Source organism: Hypoxylon fragiforme (assembly GCF_022984875.1).
Source record: "Hypoxylon fragiforme strain CBS 206.31 chromosome Unknown GGS25scaffold_5, whole genome shotgun sequence".
Taxonomy (NCBI): Eukaryota; Fungi; Ascomycota; class Sordariomycetes; order Xylariales; family Hypoxylaceae; genus Hypoxylon; species Hypoxylon fragiforme.
In genome coordinates this window covers 2,072,249-2,094,942 of record NW_026054760.1, presented here as the reverse complement: position 1 = coordinate 2,094,942, position 22,694 = coordinate 2,072,249, and the positions used below count along the sequence as shown (strand labels likewise).

The window sequence follows — 22,694 nt, the reverse complement described above, 5'->3', positions numbered from 1 at the left end:
GGGGGTGGGGGGTGGTGGGTGGTGGGTGGTATTGTATACCCAGCCTACCTACCTAGGTACGGTATTCGGTATTGTAAATTATAACATCAGATTCATTGCATCACACGGTATATAGCATGGCATGGCAAGGCACGGCACGGCGTTTCGGAAAGGAAGGGAAGGGAAAGGAGTAAGAATGAAAAAAAAAACAAAGGAGAGAAGCAAGATATCCGATAAAATTCCCGCTGCGAAGCATTCGCTGGATTTTTTTTTCCTTTTCGGGGGAGGAGGGAGGGGGGTTTAAGATAAGAATGGTGATGGTGATGGTGATGATATCACGCCGCGAGATAGGTAATGCCGATAACTAGTTGCGAACTCGATGTATACTAAGGAAGGGAAGGGAAGGGAAGGAAATGAAGGGTATGATGATATACCGCCATACTCAGAATTTGAGGTGGAATTAATTCAGTCTACTTTGACATCACTCACTTGTCTATCTTGAGTCTTTCTTAGTAGGTTAGTTATTATGACTTGCGGGGGTGAGATCTTATACCCAGTCCTCACCAAACCAACGAAGAACACACTCATAATAGAGGTAAGATTGCATATGCATAGGTACATACCTACCTACCTAGTACCTAACCTAGTAAGGTACGGACACCGACACGAATAATCAGGGAATTCGGTAAAATCGAATTATAACTCAATTCTTGGTATCTATACCTACCTACCTAGGCAATTAGGTACCTATTCATGCCATGCCATGCCACAAGCAACATCAATGATAGTAACAAAACTCCTGTATCCCGTCCAAAACGCCGTTGCTGGTGCCATCTTCATTCGTTTCTTTCTTCTTTCTTTCTTTCTTTCCTCGGTCGCCACATTTAGTATCCCATAAAAATCTTCAATATCATGGCTATCAGCACGACTGTTAGCGATGCGATAGCGTAGTCGACCCATGCTGGCACTCCCTCGTTCGGGTCTATCTGAGTTGGCATCTGGGCTAATGGAGCCCGTCCCACGGGATTTGGCAGCGGTACTGTCCTGGTCGGGGGTGGCACGCCTTGCGCAGGTCTCACAGGTGGTGTTCGCGCCGAAGTTGTTGTCGGTGGCAAAATCTCCCTCTCAGGCACCGTTTGCACGAATCCTTCGGCTAGTTGGGCGCTCTCGCCATCCTCTGCAGACTCTTCACCATCATTAGTCTTAGCCTTCTCCATCTCATCACGGAATCCCATTTTCAACTCGGCCGGGACCTCAACCTCTTGCCTCTTCTCGCTATTCTCGGCATCGAGCTCTTTGCACCGCTCTTCGCACTCGGCGATGATCTCACCGTTTGTCTTGGCACAGACGGCACACTTCCATCCTTTACTCTCCGTGGCCAACTTACGGCGCACGGCATCGCTGGTATCAAGGCCGCCGAGCTGCCCGCGGGCATCAGTCTCCATGAAAGAACGCAAGGCCACGAGCGCGGTTCGGACGCCCCAAGCGGGCTGCCATGTTTCCTCGTGGTGTCCTGAGATGCTGAGACAGATCTCTCGGTTGGCCTCGAAGCGGCCGCTAGGGGTGGTGAAGCGGAAGGAAGGGGGGCGAAGCGGGTAGGTAGGTGGCAAGACGATGCGGCCGTGATAGATTCCGTCTGCAAATGAAGAGTTAGGTGGACCGCAAAGGGTGAAGTGCCATTCGAAGAGGTCGGACTCGAGTGGCGAGGCTGTATAATCTGGGGACGGAGAGTTGGAAAGTTCGGCTGCTTCTCTCACTGTTGGAGTGTTATTTGGTTAGCTATCAATGATATACTATAAGATGTAATATGATGAAATAAGTAAAAGGGAAAACATACATATGCGCTTAATGGTGGGTGATTTCGAGTTGAAGCGAGGGGTAGCCATGATGAGGTGAGGGTACTAGGTTGTTGTGCTTCACGATGGTTTCTTGTATTGGCGGGGTGAATGATTATGTATGTATAATGTTGTTCATTTACAGGTCATTGCGAATTAAGGGAAGGTAATAGGTTGATGACAGAGATAGAGATAGATAGTTATGTACTATGTAAATATGTAAATATGTATAATTTGTAACAATCTGGTTTTAAAAGGTTTCAGAACATTGATCAATGTTTGAACGTCAATGTTTCATCCGAGTTTTGTTAAGGCGATCTTCAAATTCTATTTACTTGAGGCGAGGCCAGGTTGTCATTGATGAGTGACGCGAGTTATTAAGTTTTAGTTTACGACTTGCGACAACTGGGGATGTTTAAAGGTAACTACATAGTTACTGTACGTAAGCCACTGCAGGCACTGAATACTGAAGATAACAATAAGTCTGGGGTACGATAAGGGACTTAGATCTCACACGTGACGTGACGTGACGTACCTGACTCAGACAATTATGAGGTCACGTTACTAGGTCACGTTATTATGCTATGTATTGAAGTTCTTACCCCTATTATTTAAACACCAAGCCAAACATGCATACTACATACATACAATACTTACTGCACTGCTTCATTCAATGTTGGAACAAGTTAGTTCCAACAATAATAACCGCCTAGAATCTTACATATATAAATCACTGAATAAGTATCAAGTTATAGCTCTAAAGCAGTACAATCTAACATGTTCAAGTGACTAAAACACCAAGCACGAAAGCAGTTGAATCGATATGAATCGATATAATTCTCTGTCCATATTAGATCGATATATATCAACGACATCATCTACTGATAAAATGAATATTTTACGACCCAACCAACTACTAGGTACCTAGGTACCTACTGATTATGTAACTTTTCCGGTTGATTCTATGAGCAGAAGGTGCCTTTGAGGTCGATCTAGGTAGGTATGTAGGTAGGTAGGTAGGTAGGTAGGTATATATCCCTGTACTAGAGGTAATTAGAGGAAAGCACACAAGACAGGCACCTTCCTTTACTTCTCTTTTCTCTTTTTTCATTTTTTTTTCCATCCCTACTTCCTTTCCCAGAAACAAACCATAATATTTCTCAATCTCTGATGTCTACCCTAGGTACTTAGGTAGAACACAGTTCTTTCCCCCTTCCCCCTTCACACAAACCTCCTCCTACTACCTTCCATCTCTTATTCAATCAGCCTTCCTGGTAGGAAAGTTGACCCCCTTCGTCTATTGATACTACCCAGTAGTACATACATAGCTATTTCAGAAGCATATTGCCATACGTCTCATCGTTGAGGAAATATTAAAGATGGCGTCAAACACAGCAACTTATTACCATCGCCGCTCCACTTCTACTTCTTCCTCATTGTCCATGAGTCTATCGGATCGTCTAGATCAGGTACGAGGCCAGGTATGTCTATTATTCCCCCCCAAAATACATAGCACTTGCTCAGTCAGAACCCGACTAATCATCAATTTCTGCAGAATAACAACCACAACGCTGATCAAGGTCTGACCTGCCCTGGTTGTGCGGGGAGGTTTGTTAGCGGGGCATCATGGATGCAGCACGTCCAAAGAAACCGTTGCTCCCGTATAGACCCATCGGATATCTCTACTGGATTTGATGATGCTATAGAGGCATCGGTGAATCATCTGCGCGAACTTATCCTAAGTTACGATGGAAAACCGGAGTTCCTTGTGCCATCACACATCACTGATGTTTGGGGAAATGGCTCAAAAGATGAGGCCGGCGTCTATCCATTTGCTTTCAGTCAATATGCAGAGTCTCTCCAGCTACTCACGAACGAAGAGTACGCTTGTGGCGATTCCAAGGTGCCCGATCTCCTAACGGGACAGACTGCTCGCGCTCTTGACCAGCCCCCGGACAACGCTTCGGCTCAGAAGAATATCACTGCGGAGGGGCACAGCTGCGATCCCAATGACCCTACCTTCAACGTGGCCGCATTCAAGGTTGAGCTATTAGATGTGTACAAGTGTCCCTATAAAAATTGCAAGTGAGTAATTAACTGCCTATACCACCACGCCGCTCGCCTAACATCATTATAGTTCTAAATACAAGTATGGTAAAGGTTTGATCGCTCACCTAAAATCTACGACCCACACTACACCAAAGTTTAGATGCCCGGGATGCCAAGGTCAATTTAAGTCCGCTATTTCCTGGGTCCAGCATGCAGAAACTGTCAGCAGCGAGAATTGCACCATTCGACGAACGCCCTTTTACGAAGCGGTATTGAAGCAGATGACTGCTGGTGCCTTGACTGTTGGCAGCTTTGACACCCTGACCATGACGGTCAAAGTCAAAATCGACGAAACTTGGGCGGAGTCTAATCTCTCCCGCATGTCAAGTCTGCTAGATTCGGATGAGCCAGACCGTGCTTGGTACTGTTCACCCCAGAAAGAAGATGGGCTATTCTAATGTCGACGATGCCATGAAGAATGTAGGGCTTCTAGAAGAATCAGAAGTCACAAGGCCCAGACGAATTATGCAATGACTGCAAAGTTTAATGAGGCCGTTTACTACTCAAATTTGAAAGGAACTGTCATTAGATGACATTTGGCCAGATCTCCGGGCAATATGATGGTTGCCCTTACACAATCAAAACTCTTGGCTTTGCCTACCAACGCATCTAATCTGCACCGACGTTTTCGCGTTTTCGATACTTGGTCATACCAAACTCAGGTTAATATAGCACCACAAGAGTTGACTAATGAAGATCAATGATCCAATATTATTGGCATTGAGTATTATGAAGTGTAATACTAGGAATACTGGATGTGATGTCAGTCGAGTCCGTCAGACATCTAGGTATCGGAGGGTAAGAAGTCTACCTGGGTAGATGGTCTGCCAAGAATAATGGACACGGCAACATGGAGTGCTGGGGATATTCATCGGCCAATGGGCTCGTGGGAAGCAACCCCCAGACTTCATCGCTGGGGAGTTTATCCACGGTTGGGTGGTATTTCAATACGCCCGCGGATTACTTACTCTACTCAATTCAGCCGCCCCGGGTTCTAGATGCAAGTATGTGTCTTGGTACTCGTTGCTGGTTGTCAGTTTATGTACCTAGTTTACTGTCACTTAGGTGCTACAGGTGTTTCCTTGAATTGCAGACGTTTCTTTTCTTAAGGTGTTGTGTTTGAATACCTACTTAATTACGTACCTACCTAGGTAAGTATGTATCGTAGTTACTATGATATAATACTACCTCGCAGTTGTGGAACTTGATGTAATCAAGTCTTACTTTAAGACACCGTAGCATTCTCGAACCACAGTGATTTCGTTCCCGGGGTTTCTTGCTTGGAAGCTGGCTGGGTTCTCCGCCATTTTCCAATGTCAGGGTACATATACCTACCCACTTCCTGGACAAAACAATCTATGGGTGGGTGAGCTGGATAATAAGTAGTAAAGTACCCATTGAACCCTGCATATGAATATATTGCTCAGTCGGCTGGTGATCGTCGTGGTTTCTGAGGGGGTGGGGGGGAAGGGTTTTCCGGCAGATTGTAGGAAGCGAAGACCCTTATGACCGGATCGACGCTGCTTGGGGGCGACCTAGCTCGGGGCGGGTATATAGGTACTGTTCTCTATTTCAACTTCATTACCTACTCCTCTACGTAGATTATCTAGTACCTACTTAGCGAAAGAAAAAAAATTGGTTGCACCCGGCGACCATGCATCTACGCGTAGCGGTGGCACCAGTCGCGTGGCTCCTTGCCGGCCAGAAGGTGGTGGCGCAGGGCATCGGCAACGACGAGACGCATCCCATGCTGACGACGGAGAAGTGCACGCTTAAAGACGGGTGCGTGAAACAGAACACGTCCATCGTGCTCGACGCGAGCTTCCACGGCTTACGGGAGATAAACGGGACCGGCAGCTGCGGCGGCTACGGCGGCGGCGCGCTGAGCAAGGTGCTGTGCCCGGACCACGAATCGTGCGCGAAGAACTGCGTCTTGGACGGCGCCGACTACGAGGGCAACGGCGTGTTCGCGAACGGCACCGCGCTGACGCTGAACCAGTACATGGACCGCGACGGGGACGGCAACGTGACGGCCGTGAGCCCGCGCGTGTACCTGCTGGACGCGGACGGCGTCGACTACGAGGTGCTGCACCTCAAGAACCAGGAGATCAGCTTCGATGTGGACGTCTCGAAGCTGGTTTGCGGCATGAACGGCGCCATGTACCTCGCTGAGATGAACAAGACGGGGGCCCGCGGCGCTCTCAACCCGGCTGGTGCAAGGTACGGGACGGGGTACTGTGATGCGCAGTGCCCGAAGCTGCCTTTTATCAATGGAGTGGTAGGTTTGGTTCTTACAACGGCTTTTTTCCTTTCAAGCTATTTAGGTTTGCATGTAATACTGACAAAGGCGGGATTACCATAGGCAAACATCGATGCCAAGGGAGCCTGCTGCAGCGAGATGGACCTCTGGGAAGCCAACGCCATGGCATCATCATTTACGGCGCACGCGTGCAGCAAACCGGGCGTGTTCGAGTGCACGGGGGATCAGTGCGGCGGCCTAGGGGTGTGCGACAAGTCCGGGTGCTGGTACAACACGTGGAAGCTGGGCAACACGTCGTTCTACGGGCCCTCGTCATCATCCTCATCTCCCGCGCCGCCGCCAGGAGGAGACACGGCCAAGAGATTCGTCGTGGACACGACGCGCCCCTTCACAGTGACGACCCAGTTCCTCATCTCGGCGATGCCGGTGGGGCCCAGCAAGGGCATCATGAACGAGGTGCGGCGCCTGTACGTGCAGGACGGCGTGGTGATCGAGAACGCGGGCGTCACGGCGCCGTACATGCCGCCCGGCGACTCCCTGCGCATGTCGCACTGCCAGGCCGTGGCCAACTACGGCGAGGGCATCGGCGGGCTGACGACGGCGGGCAATGCGCTGGAGCGGGGCATGGTGCTCGCGTTCAGCATCTGGAACGACGACCGCCAGTTCATGAACTGGCTCGACGCGGGCGAGTCTGGGCCGTGCTCGCTTGAGGAGGGAGACCCGAGGGTTATCAGGGAGAAGAGCCCGGATACGAGGGTCACGTTTACGAATATTAGGTGGGGGGAGATTGGGAGTACTTATAGTCATGGCACTGGTGCGGCAGCGGCAGCGGCAGCGGCTTCATGAGTTGATTTTGGTGGGATTGTGAGATGGAGGAGAAGGGAAGGGTGCTTGAGAGGCCTATATGTTGAAAGATGACCAGATTAAAGATGACCAGATTACCTACGCCGTATGTACATACCTACCTACTTAGTAATCCGTGAGCAAAGAGAGTGATAAGAATTACGTAAGTAACTCACTTAAATGCATAAAGCTCAGATATGTACATAGCATTCTAAAACGCGGCCGGCAGCTGCCCGGCCGGTAAATCCGTGCACCGCCACAGCCAAGCCATCTCACACTAAGTTCAAACTAGGTTAGTGGCTATCGATTGCCCCTTGTCGCATAGCCATTTCAGAAGAACTTCCTGCGCATCCTTGGAATTTCATCAGGGGTCCCAGACCAGACCACGCAAGACGCAAGTACCAAGACAACAGACCAGCACCACAAGCCAACAGGGCAGGCAACCCAACAACTTTTTATCTTAAGTTGGTTTCATGATGTGAATGTTTGCTTGCTTTACTTATTTCATTTTTGCTACATGACTTCAAAATCCTAACATCAAAGCTGTAACTTACCCTCGTTTAATACTGTCGCCTGCCTATATGTCTGCATTGCTATCACCTCTACCCTCTACAAATACCCTTCACCGAATTACCTCATGGATAGAATCCCCTCGCCGTCGTTGCGATCACCAAACATGGCTCGGAGATGGGCGCGCCGGATCGAGCGCTATTGCTGCAACTGTCTGACGTATTTCCCGCTCGCCTTTGTCTACGGTCTCACCACCTGGGCCGTTTGGGTCGTGGTTAATATTGGTTCGAGTACGACAAGTAAACCCATTTGGATAGGTTCGTATCTTGAATTCATGTTTATTTAATCATTCATTTGATGTTTATCCATACCTACATGATACACACACGACACAGCACCCCGCGATAAACAATGTCCTGAGCCATAGCTGACAAATGAATGCCCTCATCTACAGGAACCAAATCCTCCATCGTCGGCGTCTTTTTTTACATAATGCTCAACTGGTGCTACACAACAGCTGTTTTCACGAGCCCAGGTAGCACCACCAGCGATACCGGCTACTCAACCCTCCCGACCGTTGCCCCACCACAAGCGACATCTTTCACTGTCAAGTCCAATGGCGAGATCCGTTTCTGTAAGAAATGCCAGGCGCGAAAGCCGGATCGCGCCCACCACTGCTCAACTTGTCGACGATGCGTGCTCAAGATGGATCATCATTGCCCTTGGCTCGCTACTTGCATCGGCTTACGCAATCATAAAGCTTTCTTACTGTTTTTGATATATACCACCATATTTTGCTTATACAGCTTTGCCGTTTCCGGGTCTTGGGTTTATTATGAATTACTCGGCCAGACCCAATACAATAATACACTAATGCCAGTCAACTTCATCATGCTAGCTGTCGTTTCCGGTATCATCGGACTCGTCGTCGGCGCATTCACCGCTTGGCACGTAATGCTAGCGGCTCGAGGCCAGACAACTATTGAGTGTCTAGAAAAGACTCGTTACCTGAGCCCCCTACGAAAATCAATGCAGCATCAGTACATTGCGCAGCATAATGGCGAAGGTATCCCGCTACCAAGATATGGGCAACAACTGTTAGATATTCATGCAAATGCTCTGCCAGGTATCACGAGGCCAGAAGAAGGTGAGATGATCACGTCTGGGGATAACAACGACGAGCACCGACACTTCTCGTACGAAGAAATGGAGCGTTACCGCGCTCAGAAGAGATACGAGGAATATTTAGACGAGCAGGATTCTGAGAAGCTACCGAACGCTTTCGATCTCGGCGCCAAACGCAATCTACTGCATCTTTTCGGACCCACTCCTACGCTCTGGTTTCTCCCTATCATGAACACGACAGGCGACGGTTGGAACTGGGAGGCGAGCCCTAAGTGGTTGGCTGCGACAGACCGTCTTGCAAGAGAGCGCGAAGAGCAGAGACGGAGAGAACGAGCCGCTGGTTGGGGTGAACCCGATTCGAGCCCCCCGCGTATTACCGTCGAACGAGCCACTGAAGCCAGTAGGCACTACGTGTCGTCACCCCCGACACCACAGTTCAGCAATGGTGCTCGAATTACGCCATCCAAAGCAGACCGCGTACTTGGACGAGATCCGAATTTATATGTTGACGAGCCGACCACGTCTGTTTCGATGCGAACTTTGAATAAGCAGGGCGTAGATATCGAACATGGATACGACTCGAGCAGCAGTAGTAGTAGTGATGATGCGGAATACGATGATCCCGAGACCAAGGCGATGAATTTGGTTACAAATGGTGGTTGGGCAAAGAGTGGCGCTGCGAGTAGCCTACTGAAAAAGTTGCCTGCGAGATACCATACAAAGCCCGCCCCGCAGAAGGGTCCTGCCAAATATGATGCGGAAGATGAAGTGGACTGAAAATGAATTTTGAGAGTTCAGAGTTAAGAATGAGGAGATGAGAGTAGCAGGGTGGGATTTGAGAGTATCCTACTTGGTTGGTGGTACATGAGTGTGTATTTGAGGGAAAGGTGAAACGGAGGCGGGAAGGGGATAACTGTCAACTTTACGTCTTGTTTGTTGTAAGTTATGTGCTTTTATGGGTATTACTGCATGCATGGCTTGGGCGTTAGGATCAATGTGTGTGTGTTAAAGGGTTGTCTAAATGATGACATTCGGTTTTTTATCTTCGTATGGTATACGGTACTGGGCTTCTTCTTTTGGGGCCAAAGGGAAAGAAAAGATACCTAGGTAGCTTTGAGAAGCAGATCTTTTTGTATAATGAATGGAATTACACGTACTACAATAACATACCATATCATATTATACCACCCGCTGAAAATAGATGGGGGGACAAGAAGGTTGATGAATGTGTAACAGTGAGTTGGACTTTTGATTTATGCCCCTACCTTGTTGGCCCTTTCATGTGTATCGTTGGGTGGTGGTGGTGGTGTCGTCCTACCTTACGTAGGTATTGTTGGTGATACAAACCCCTATCCAGGTACCTAGGTACGCGAACATTTGATAAAGGGGTAACATCAATGAGGTACATACCTAGTAATTACTATGTACCGATTTCCAATATTTACATATAGTTATGTCAAGCCAGTCAACCAACCACACTCACCACTCACATAAACAGATCAATCACGTAGGACAAAGTTCAATGTTCGTTGTTCACCAGTACTAAACGAGGAGTATGTACCTACATACCTACCTACATACCTACCTGGTAACATACCTTACATATGATAGACCCCTATGTAGCATGCTTGAGGTCAGGTACATGTACTATGTAGGTAGATAGGTACATGGAGATCTTTCTAGACCCTCCAGTCCCCCCCCGGTCTACATACATAGTTACCTATGTACATGTATTGTTCGTTCCAACTCCACTCTTATGTATTAGATCGCCGCTCAGCTGCAGGTTACAGGTCATATTTACATAGGTAGTTACATGTACCTAGGAAGGTATGTATGTGTGCGGACCAAACGCCCCAATATCACAATGCGCCAATTTTTTTTTTACTTTGGGGGAGGGGGGGGGGGGATTTGTTAGGGTTTGCGCGTTCTGTGTAGGTACATACTTGGATAGAAAGATGGGAAGATGGGAAGAAAATGCGTCTTTTACGTAGGGAGGCAGGTAGGCGGATAGGCAGGCACATGTAAGTAAGTATGGATATGCCGAAGGGGGGCTAGGAAATGGAAGTACATAGCTGCCTCCCGGGTACCTAGGCACGTGTCCGTGTAGTTTACATAGATAGATTAGGTACATATAGGTTATCCTATGTATGTACGACAGCAGCAGCAGCAGAATAAGGCCCATACATACATGTACATGACCGACAGACCCCCACGAGCCAAGAGACAAACGCCTCGGAGGTGCCTATGTACGTGTAGGCAGGTACCTATCCCAGCGGAGTTTTGGTTTCTCCTTAACTAGGTACCTAACCTATGTAGTTCCTGGCGTAAGCTGCTGTTTTTTCTGCAACTAGGCACTACTAACTATATAGCAGGGCGAAGATGTGGCGTCCAGGAGAGGCCCTGGAGTTGCTGAAGACACTGGGGCGGTAGGTACCAGGATATGGGGAAGGTGGGCAGTAGGTAGTGGGCAGGTTAGCAAAGAATATCACCGTTGTTACCTACATACCCAAGCTCAAATATCAGCTACCAAAGTAGGTTAAGCCGGTAGGTGAGGTATCTACCTATGTATATACCTAGGTAAGCTGGATATATCTTCTTTTGGAGTTGGGACTTTCTGTTTTACCCCTGACACTAAAATGCGCGCAAGCGTGTAAGAATAGACAGCGATGAACCCCTTACTTGCTTGCTTACTTACGGGAGGGCCGGACGGGTCTTCCGCCTGGGTAGGCACATACTTGGGATATAGATAGGTAGGTAGTCTTATGTAGTTGTGAGTAGCCGTTAATATAGGTAGGCAGGTAGGCACTTAGGTTGGCGGCATATACGTAAGGGCTGCTTCAATTCCAATGTAGAAACCCGCGAATAAGAGGGGACTGGCGGTCAATACGCATTGTTCTAGAAGTTGGTCCGGTACCTACATACCATAGACCTAGGTATACCTATGTATGTATTGTACCTACACCCATTAAAGGCTGACGTGTTGGTGGGTGGGTATATGTACGGTACCTGTGCTCTGAGACATACATACATAATATCTACACGTGCATGTAAAGCTGACAGTTTTGACAGCCTCTGCAGATTGTTTAGGGGGGGACGGGGAGTGGTTCCCGAGCGGTGAGGTTTCGGGTGGTGGCGTTTCTCTGGGCAATGCGGGAGCGGAGAATATTGGATGTCTTGGATTGTATAAAGATAGAGAGCCACCTACATCCTACATGTACCTACTTAATATATCGATATTGGGAGATCCTTGGCTTGGACACGTGCAGGTAGGACACAGATATATTGCTCACGTTGTTGTAGCAGCCTTAGTTAGGATAAACCGTTCCGGAGGTATGTCAAATCCAAACATACACAGAAGTCGTGTGTGTAGCCTACATACATATACGCTTTATTGCTTGTTAGTTGTCGTTCATTGGTTCTCGGTCACAGGAAAATAAAGGAAGAAAAGGAGTTGGAGATGGTGATGGAGGCATACACCACCACCACCACCACCACCACCAAGAGAAGGCAACGCAGCCGACCTACCTACTCCAAAGCCTGATGGTCACTCACCATGTCGCTTAGTGGCTGTTTTCTCTACCACTGCAGCAAAAGCAGCAGTATGGAGCTTTGCTTTTGTCTAGGTTCCGGGTTGTTTGTGGTCTAAAAATGACTCCGCATGCTTTCACCCACCAATATCGCCAAGCCCAGGTACAGACTCTTGTTACTGTAGGCCCAGCTTCATCTTGTTGGGATATACACTTGACATCCCTTGACTCGTCAACATGCCTTCCGCTCGCCACTAACATATGCCGTATGAGTGGCGTTCGATCCCCCCCCACGACATTCAACCAATAGCTTCCGGAATCATCTCCTGTCAACGGCACGGCTTATTATATGTGTATTGGTTCTATTAATATATGCAGATTCGGTGTGGTGTGGAGGGACCGTACCTACCTAATCATCATCATCATCATCATCATCACTGTAATCACTAGTGCGGACGCCGGATGCCATCCGGAGCAGTAGCTCAGTTTCACGTTGATGAGGTTGCCCACCTTGAGGACTTATGTATATCGTCTAAACACACCTCCTCATATACATACACCACAAGCTATGTATCGGTAGGTAGCTTACGGGTTGGCATTCTGACTCTCTGGCATTGGCGAATTGTCACAACTACGTCTTCGAGTCACTAGTTGCCTCCCTAAGTACATACTTGATATCTACCGATGTGTTCTAATATTACTCACAGTTACGCGGCTAAGAGCCCTAATCAACGAACCCGCGCCTCCCTAAAAGTTCTCTAAAAGCTGACTTCCATGCCGCACATAAGCAGAGTGGGTGAGCTAAGAAAAAGGGGCGTTCGGGAATACCCGCCCCTAAGTTGCGGGATGTAGGTCTAAGGCGATGATTATTCTCGAACTCCACAACATACCATAGGTAAAGCAAGCTAGCGGCGCTATCTACCATTGTAGATACATCAATGTAGATATATTCTAAATATATCAGTTAATACCTTCCTGGGCAGATACCTAGGGAGGCAGTGAACACGCCATCGAGGCACTATAGTACCTATAGCTCACCCCCCTTACCAGGTAGGTCCCCGAGCCCCAGCACCTAATAGAACGCCCACAGAACAACGCGGGCTGGCTGAAATACGGCCGGGCCTGCTGAATGGGGGAGGAGTTCATGCACTGACTGATTCCCTTACTTACACACACACACCATCCGGCATGTACGGATCTACGCTTCGATCGAAACTAGACAGGCACGGTGGATAATAGCTCATGTATTGTACAAGTACCTATCCACTGATCACCAGCTGTCATCAGGGGCACAGCCAGCCCCCTGAGCTTTAGCGTGCTTACCTACCTATTTAGGTACCTGTGTGGTTCGTTACTCTGCTGTACTTGCCTCGCGGGACTGCGGATCTGCGGAACGGGTATGTTGTGGATGTTGCAGCAGAACTGCAACTAAGAAGAAGGACGATGGAAGGAAGAAAGCTTGGCTTATTCCTGACTACTCTGGCGGAGTGCCAATATACCTATGGCCATATGGAGCTTATGGTGCCTCAGGCACCTGCAACCGTGGATGAGGTAGATGTAGGTACCGCTAAGTCCTGCGACATTCCCGAAGACTTCTCGGGTGTTGTCGCTGTGGGAATAGATAGGTTCCCGGGGGAAAGGGGACGGGCTCTAGCATGGCTTAGGTGAGGTGTAGGTACCTAGGTTAGGGCCTGACGCCGTACGGCCGCATGTATGGCCGCCTTATGTAGGTCAATACCATGGATAGGTACTAGGTAGGTATGTAGGTTAGTTACCTAGTTAGGGGACGAATGGTAGGTACAATACAATACCCAGTAGGTAGGCTATAACCATGCCGGCAAAGAAACAAACCGTTTATTACGTCGCCGTCTACCGAAGTACCCAGGCTTACCATCATTATATCACAGTGAACTTAACATGTTCATCGGCATTAGTTAATAGGTGTTCATGCCTATCATACCCCCCCCCCCCCGGCTATTCTATGTACGTGGAGTTCCGCGCATAGAAGCCGCTGGCTCCCGCGGTGCTTACTCCTTACCGGGGGTTATTCGCGCCCCCAGGGGGGGAGGGGGAATTGAAAAGGGGCCGGGGGGGGGGATTTACGTGCCCCAGGTATCTACCTACTAAACCTAGTCTATATCTCGCAAGAATCTACAAAGTAGGCAACAGTACCTAACTATGAGGTTATTCCGGGGTTTGGGTTACGTATTAGGTTAAGGAGGCAAGTTGGATATTCTCGCTGCCTTAGCTACCTAGCTCATAGGCAAGTAAACATTGGCATGAAAGCTTGTATAGGTACTGTATGTAAAGCAATATTGCAAGTTTCATTTGCTAAGATACGTAAGGGTGCATATTACTTTCCAAGGTTCGTAATAGCATACACAAGCCTTCTAGTATAATAATCCCAGGAACGCATTATCCAGGTAGATTACGTGCGCTGGGTAGGAGGATCACTAAGGTTCTTACTTAGGTACCTACATACCTACGACATACGTATCGAGCATGGAAGGAAATTCTCATTACCCATCAGTACCGCGCAAACCGTCAATCTGGTAATATTGAAACCGGGTTAATAACGTGAGAATGATTCGGATCCTAACAACCCACAAACCACAATAACAGCAACGTCGGCATATGCTCTACGGGACCGAGATGTCTTATGCGCAGATCTCTCTCGTTGCTCTCCTTTTCCTACATAGACTTACATACAGCAGCCTTAGTCTCGCCTTATGTTAACGCTTTGAGGATATTCCCGGATGATGCCTGTTTGGTGTCCCCCTGGTTCATTCCAGCTTACTTGCCTCCACTTGAATACCTACCTAGTGTAGGTAGGGACTCAAGGGCTGGGTGGTTAGCTAGTTAGTTACATCGTAAGCGCTCGCCGGGTGCGTGTTTCGCTCCTTCTCGTACTTCCTCCTCTACCTCATGCTCATCATCAACCATTATGAGTTCTTTCCGGCGTATCCATGAAGCCAGGCCAGGAGGCGTCATCATCACCATCGCCATTATCATCATAGGTATTGTATTAATTTGTGCATAGGCAGGTATGCAACAAAAGAGCAAACATACCTACCTACCTCCCTAGTACATACCCCAGACCACAGCCAGCGGCCAAGACCGAGGCCATGGCAGCGGTAATTGTCTACCCCCGATCCACGCACGCGAGCCAGGATCGTCGTTTCGTCGTTCGTTTGTCGTCAACGTTAGGCCCCCCGGCTCCTTTGGCTGTGCCGCCTGTGCCGCCGGAGAATTTATAATATGTCGTGCGTAGGTGGCTCGGCTCGCTTACCTCCCGTACTTAGTGAATGTGTTAGTTATCTATGTGATATGTGATCCGTAGCCCATAACTACCCCAGGCTGGAGAACCTAATGAATGCCGGGGGTGTTCGCTTTCGTGGGGATTTTATTGCCTAAGATTCGGAGCACGCGGTTCGCTTGCGGCAGTGGACGGCGAAAGAAATGACGCCGCTTGAGCCAATGTCCTCAGGGCTGTCTGCGTATCAGTGGTAAAGTGAGCCCTGGGTATGATGCCCTCTTACGGTTAGGTAAGTAGGTACCTGGCCACTCCATAGAGCATGCGTCCTGGCGTGAACGTGGCTTGCATTTTATCGAAAGGGGCCGTGCCTGGATGGAGCACATAGGCCTGAAAGTAGGCCTTTTCAAGCATGGCAAAAGTTCTGTACATACATACACGGATATGTAGGCAGGTATGTATGTATGTATGGACGCACAGATACAGTAACTCTTGCCTTTCTAGAAGATGATCGTCAGTCTGAGCGCCGGCAGGTCGAGAGGAACGAACGTACGAACGAACAAACGAACGAACTACCTGGCTGGTAGAATGCGGAGTGCAGTGTATTGCCTGCCTACACAACCCATACCTAGTACGCTTTAGGAGAGGGTAGCGAAGGGAAGACCACTACCCATCTAGGTTACATACATACCGTAGCTCCGAGAATGTAAACACCGACGACAAGCGAAGCAGGGCATGTCGGCTTTTGTTTTTCTTTTTTTAGGGGGGGAAGAGGCAAGGAATAGAAAGAAGACTGCCGGGCTTAAAACATATCATCTCCAACAACATGCAATGCACTACAAAGCAGGGTCCCATTTTCGTATTTGCTATCTTATGCCGCTGCCAAAAGGTCAAGTCCCGCATCGTTTTGCTTTTGCTTCTTTTTCTTCTACGGCTGATCGAAAAAAAATAAAAATCCATGCAGAATTCCTTGATTCTAGAGGGGAGACCTCAGCTAGCCAGCGCTGCTTGGCTGCCTAGGGACCTAATGTATGTAGGTAGGGTACCTACAGTACCTACCTACCTACCGATGTAATCTGCATGGCCGAAGCGAACACACGCGATACTCGACCTCATGCAATGTATGTATGTAGCTGTATGCGTATGTATGTATGAGTGTATTTATGGGTGTGGGTGTGTCACACCACCACCATGTGGTTAGCACCTAAGATACCTGCATCTCGAAAAAAAAAAAAAAAAAAAAAAAAAGGCCGTCGATGAACCGTTCTCTCCATCCTACCCCCGCGCATTCCCCAAAAAGGAAAAAGAGATTATCATAAATACAAGGTCACGTCAGCGTCCACATCGTCAGGGGGGGAGGAGAATAGAGCGCATCAACATCGTGGGTTGCAGGACCCGACAGGATGGTACGGTTGGCTAGGAGAATTTGGGCAGGGCTGGGACGGAACATCATTGGCTGGCCTACCCTAGGATTTCTTTTTTGGCTCGTAAGCGGCTCGTCATCATGGCCCGCATCGCATGCGGCCCTACACTACATACATACTACAAATATCCAGTGGGATGGGACACCACGGGGATAAAAAAGAAAAAAAGGGGAGGGGTGTACAAATGTATGTGTATGTAGGTATGGGTGAAGGTGTGGGTGTGGGTGTGGGTGGTGGGTTGGGACCAGTTCAGGGAACAGCGTCCCGTCAGCCCGTCTTCTGCCCAATGGGGCAAGGGAGTCAGGCTCGTTTGGGTAAGAAGGAATGTGATGAGAGGTTGCCTTCCTGCATGCATTGCATGAAGCAGCAGCAAGCAGCAAGTAGCAAGCATGAAGCAGCAAGCAGCAGAAGCAACGAGCTGTGGGTTACAGCCAAGCACGGTCCTTTTCTTGTCGCTTTCTCTTCTACCTGACCTTTGCTTCCCAAGTGGACGGGAAGCCTCGGGGCTGAAAGCTGAAAACTGAAAGAGCCGTTTTTTGGTTTTTCTTTTCTACTTTCTTATCTTTTTTCTTCATGTCTTTTATTATTATCAGCACCCTTTCATGATTTACATACCACCCCATACTGCATACCTAAGCACTTACCTGCTTAGGCACCTAGGTTAGGCAGTGTCCATGTTACGGTGAATAATAATCTCACTTGAGCAAGGGGGGAAAGACATTGCCCAGGCCTGCGTATAATACAGTAAGTAGTAAAGTCCAGCGTGTTTCTCCGTTTCAGACAATAGTAATTATATAGCACACCACCACATACACAATGTTCAGCGCCCATAGTCTGCATCCCCCGTATCGTCCCTAGGTATGTAGGTAGTAGGGGCGGTGAGTAAGATGCGCTATAGCTAGCTCCCTTGCCTACTGCTAGGTGCCTACCTAGGTAGGTAGGTAAATACATTATAGGTGCTACCTAGTAGGGAGCGTCAGCAACTGGAGTGCTGGGCTGACAGTCCCTTACCATATTGAGGGCATTCGCCCGGCAATAACGCGTAATTCGCCCAAGCAAACCGATGCCCGCGCAACATGCATTTACGTTGCAAGACGGTTAGAGTAGGATCAGTTGGCTTGTCTGGTGACGGTCGTATGAACTACTGGACGTACATGTAATGTAATGTAGGTAATAGTATAATGGCATCCTGCGGTTTGCGCGGCTCGCTTAGAGAGTAGGGGTAGATACCTACCTAGGTATATATGTATGTAACATACCTACCCAAACCAGTTTACTACATAGGTACCAAGGTAGATAGGGCTGTCATGGAGGTTAGCTCAGATCAGATCATGTTTGAGAGATCCCCGGGTTTATGATCGGCAAGACTGTGTCGCGTAACCACACCTTGGGGCACATGTCAGACCATGTCATGGACCGGCATACCTTCCTTGCTAGGTCCCGAAGCTGGGGTTCGACCAAAAGGGAGGAACAGAAAAGCGATATATGACAAATCGAGGCTGAATAAAGATCGAGAACCACGGTACATGTACTCCGTAGAGTCGTATTCTTCCCGGATTCCGAATCTTAGCGGCTTATGCGTGTGTCCCATTGTAGCCCAACTCCTACTACTTTTGGCTATGGCATATTTCTAGTATCAAGACCAAGATACCCAGGTAGGTGCTAATCCATATGACCAAGGCTCACGAGGTTCATAGTTAGTAGAGTTCCAAGTTTAGCAATATGGATGCCTACCTACCTATACTTGGGTACCTAGCTATGTAGGCAAGAAGTTGTTAAGTTATTCGTTAATGGCCATCCACTATGTATATAGGTATCTAGGTAGGTAAGTGTGTTAGCTTAGCCTAGGATAGTCACGTATAGTCATGTATGAAGCAACTAGAGATTATACACATTGCCCAGATCTAGTCACGATGGAAAATGGAATACAACAGCTGTGGTGATGATGCGGAATCGCTATGGATTCAGTACATATTGTGCAGCGTGAGCTACAGGTATTGTTTATCTGAGTTCATGCAGATGCCAGCCGAAATGCCAATGCTAGTTACAGAAGAACCTGCTGGGGAGAAATGGAGAGTGTTGATATGAAAACTTGACAAAAAATCAAGATACCAAGAACCGTTCACCAAAGAACCCCCAGCGCATGCGAATCTCCGCTTAGTGAAAGATCAATCTTTCACCTTAAACTGATCCTTCTCGTGCTGCTGGTAAATCGCGACCCTGCGCCTCAGCTTGCACCTTAAAGTCCTGCTCGTGAAGGCGAATGCAAATATGAAAAGTCTCCCCCCCCCCAAGAAATATGCTCTGGATAATGCCCTCATCGCTAAGAAATTCGTCATGAACCCCGTACCAAAAAACTCCAAGCCCTCCTAAACCATAAATGCTACCGCCCTGCGAGGAAAACATATGGAACATTTTTTTGGTCATTTCCCAGATCTATCTGAACATTTCCCCCAACACCTATGATATATGCTCGTCACGCCGGCTCTTTGTGCTTCCCATTCTCGAGACTTTGCTCAGAGGAAGCACCTGGAGAGTATGATTGGTATCGAACGCCCTTCAAGAATGCAAAAACAGATCGTAAAAATTCGCTAATGGCCGTGCTGCGCCGTCTCCTTTTTGAGAGAGTATTGTGATCCGATTGGGGGGTATTCGCTGCAGATTCAAACCAAATGGGAAATCATTGCGGCTCGACTGTTAACTCAAACAAAAAGACGTACTGGTACAATGCAATTCATAACCGAATCCAGTTCCAAAAATCCCCCTAATAAATCAGACAAGGGGTTGTTGGGATGTATCAGAATAGCCACCATCGACGCTACTCTTGTCGAAACTGGACTTCGCGCTATTTGCTGATGATCGGTTAAACACATTTCGACTAATATGCTTCAACTTGCCCACAGTGGCTTCGCCACCGTTGCTCTCCGAAGCTTTTGGTAGGTAAACACTAGTCGTAGGGTGCACCTTGATATGACAGAATAGAGTCGAGAAGAGGTATTGATCGCCATTCGAATCAAGTAGTGGTAGGGTTCGGTAGCCTTGCTTGAGACTGCTGAGTTTGGCTGTATAGGTTGCAATAGTAGCATTGCGGCCCGAGGAGTTTTCTCCATCGTTAGATAGCTTTACGCTGAATCTAACAAAGACCAACTCGGGGTGCTTAGCGGTGACATGAAAGTGGGCTTTGTGATTAAACACCGGGTTGAAGCCGTTCTCCTTTACAACCGAAGTATGCGACTTGAGGGGAGTATCGGTAAGAAGAGGGATACCGGCCATGCTATCGTGCTTGTCCCGCTTGTCGTTGGTGTGGAAGATTTCGATCTCGACGTACGGGTCCAGAGTGCGGCTAGAACCCAAGGTTGATGGCCGGATAAGTTGCTGCGCGGAGATGATGTCGATATTAAAGGACATTTTCTGGCGCTCGAGTTTACCAATAGCCTCAGCAGGTAACCCATCAGGTAAAATCCGTATTTCACGCATCGATGCAGGCTTTAGAACATATCCGGACTGGTCAATACCGCCGTCGAACATAGCTTGGTTCAACTGCATACCCAAGTCAAAGGTCTGCCAGTTGAGCGCAGCCATCTGCACTCCTCTTCGCCAGTACATCAGAGGGTTAAAGTTGTCTGACGAGAGACGGGAGTATTGGGGATATACCCGCATCATATAACGCATGTTGTGGCGGGTCAAGGCTAATTTCGAGTCAGAAGCTTTGGAGTGCTTCCTAAATGTTCCTTCCATAAAAGACAAAATATGATTGCTCTTTTTGCAGTCTGCCGATTCGAAGCCATGGAACTTGACGCCGCTACAATATACGCCTAGTTCGCCCAAACTTTGGACAATCTTGCTCGTCTTCCGTTTCCCTCGCTTCTCCTCTTCGCTGTCGCATTCACTCGTGCTGCTACTGACCGTGTCGTGGACCTCACCCTCAGTGATAGTGTCTACGCGTTTGGGTATCAAAGCGCGTCGAGGCTGAGGGGCTGGACCTAATAATGGACTAGTGAGGAACTGAGCAGGGATAGGTGAGCTGTCCGATGGTACCGGTTTGGAGAATGGGGATGTGAGACTGTTTCCACGTCGACGGCCCGTCGTAGTCTCACCGCCGTTGCGCTGTGGTTCGTGGCTTTGATGCGTTCCCTTTACCTTGACTAGGATACGATCCTTCAATTCTGACGGTGACGGAAGCTTTGTCGAAGATGGGTCCAACGGCTCTGTAACAAGGCGGGTGCCGAAGATGTCTTTCATAATATCGGCCATGACCTCTTGCTGTGGAGGGTTGCAGTGAACCTCGAGGGAGACCCACAATGGGAAACGACTTGCGACGAAGGCGTACTTGTTGACAGTATTGATGACTTCTCGGAATGAGATGGCATTCGTCATAGCGTAGCCGTGCTTAACTACCGGCTGTCCGTCGGAGCCGTCCCAACAGTCAATTTCGACACTACGACAACCTCGGACTAGAGTCGAAATGTAGCCTTCGATAGAGGCAACGTCTGCTATCTGACGGCCGACTAGGTAGGTATTATGCGAGCTAGATATGAAATATTCGTTGAAGGGTCGGTCGAGTGGATAGTCTAGCGGCGCACGTACGAGTGGGAAGTTGTCTTTCGAGGTAAGGTAGGCTGCGAGTGCTTGCTCGCTCATGGTAATAGAGTCCCTGTCTAGACGGTGAAGTGAAGCCGTTTCGATTCTCGACCTACCAGTCCGGTGCGCATACCGAATGAACTTGGCTTCCCAAAACCCAAGGTTGCTGTCAACATCCTCTGCTTGTTCATCTCGTAGAAACCGAATGAATTCCGATAAAGTGATTCCCCTCTCTGGATCCGAGGCTAGCTTGAAATATAAACATCGAATATCTTCCCTCCGTTTCATCTCGCGGACGAAGACCTGGAACTCGCGAAAGTTTAGTCTACCCGTTTTGGTAGTGTCAGCTATGGCGAACTTTGCGTGGAGTTCCCTTTGGGCCATGTGTATGTGGAGGTTTCTGCAAACCCGTTCAACACCAGGGAAATCCATCTCCTCTTCACCAAGAGAGTGATGCTTCTTCTCGAACTGCTTTGTCATCTCGCCGTTCCAATACCCACGGATAGCGCTATCGTTGAACGCCATTAACGAGGCCATGTGCACTTCTCGGTGTTTAGATATCGAGTCCAGGGCATTAACCCAGTGTGCGAAAGTCTCCTCGTCTTCGGCAATCAGATGCATGGTTTTACTCCTAGACTTGTCAGGGATGGCGTAGAAGATGGTAAAGAAACGACCTTCTTCCGACTCGGCAACACCGTAGTCGATACGATACTGGCGAATATCAGAACCTATTCTGACATCCTTGATATCATCTATGTAGATGCACTTGGTTGATCGGCCCTTTTCCCATGTGATCTTGCCAGCATCGGCTTCAAGAATGAAGAGCAACCGCTTGGACTTCTTCTTCTTTGATATCTTGTACAGGTAGGTACCTTTGACTAAAGCCATGGGTACAACTGGACCGGCAGGGATATCCGTGATGGAGGCGGAACCTGCGAGCGAGGGTGCAGCGCTACCTGATGAGAAGTCTCGTGCCATGCTCTCAGCACCGGAGATAGAATTCATCTCGTTCATCTCATCGTGAAATTCATCGTCAGAATCCGTCAGCAGGACAGTATCCGCTGCGGGAGCCGTATTGGTGCTATCACTTCTGCGTCGGAGAATACCGGGACCTACACTTCCCTCCCGACTCATAGGCGTCGCTGCTGACTGCCGCCGGGTCCTGCTGGCAAACTTGGTCGCCCGATTGGAAAGCCGTCTAATCAGACCCTTTCCTGAAGAGTGACTATTACTTAAGGCTTCTGCCAT

At 48.6% G+C, this 22,694-nt stretch overlaps 5 protein-coding genes across 5 annotated transcripts; 3 read left to right on the top strand and 2 right to left on the bottom strand.

Moving 5' to 3' along the window:
• Nucleotides 1–665: 665 nt before the first annotated feature.
• Nucleotides 666–2,224, bottom strand: GGS25DRAFT_490986 (UBC-like protein). Its single transcript, XM_049261043.1, has 2 exons — nt 1,817–2,224; nt 666–1,735 (listed from the first exon to the last, which is right to left on the bottom strand). The coding sequence occupies exons 1-2, from the start codon at nt 1,863–1,865 to the stop codon at nt 864–866; spliced, it is 921 nt and encodes a 306-aa protein (XP_049116756.1). The 5' UTR covers nt 1,866–2,224; the 3' UTR covers nt 666–863.
• An 841-nt stretch (nt 2,225–3,065) lies between these two features.
• On the top strand, nt 3,066–4,547 carry GGS25DRAFT_284829 (uncharacterized protein). The gene is made up of 3 exons (XM_049257498.1): nt 3,066–3,295; nt 3,370–3,899; nt 3,952–4,547. The coding sequence occupies exons 1-3, from the start codon at nt 3,194–3,196 to the stop codon at nt 4,319–4,321; spliced, it is 1,002 nt and encodes a 333-aa protein (XP_049116755.1). The 5' UTR covers nt 3,066–3,193; the 3' UTR covers nt 4,322–4,547.
• A 1,030-nt stretch (nt 4,548–5,577) lies between these two features.
• On the top strand, nt 5,578–7,029 carry GGS25DRAFT_521784 (glycoside hydrolase family 7 protein; the record flags this gene model as incomplete). The annotated part of the gene is made up of 2 exons (XM_049264112.1): nt 5,578–6,201; nt 6,286–7,029. The coding sequence occupies 2 exons, from the start codon at nt 5,578–5,580 to the stop codon at nt 7,027–7,029; spliced, it is 1,368 nt and encodes a 455-aa protein (XP_049116754.1).
• Nucleotides 7,030–7,702: 673 nt separating this feature from the next.
• GGS25DRAFT_514349 (palmitoyltransferase PFA3) lies at nt 7,703–9,438 on the top strand (the record flags this gene model as incomplete). The annotated part of the gene is made up of 2 exons (XM_049262983.1): nt 7,703–7,853; nt 7,991–9,438. The coding sequence occupies 2 exons, from the start codon at nt 7,703–7,705 to the stop codon at nt 9,436–9,438; spliced, it is 1,599 nt and encodes a 532-aa protein (XP_049116753.1).
• A 10,199-nt stretch (nt 9,439–19,637) lies between these two features.
• GGS25DRAFT_514348 (PLC-like phosphodiesterase) lies at nt 19,638–22,694 on the bottom strand (the record flags this gene model as incomplete). Its single annotated transcript, XM_049262982.1, has 1 exon — nt 19,638–22,694. The coding sequence occupies one exon, from the start codon at nt 22,692–22,694 to the stop codon at nt 19,638–19,640; it is 3,057 nt and encodes a 1,018-aa protein (XP_049116752.1).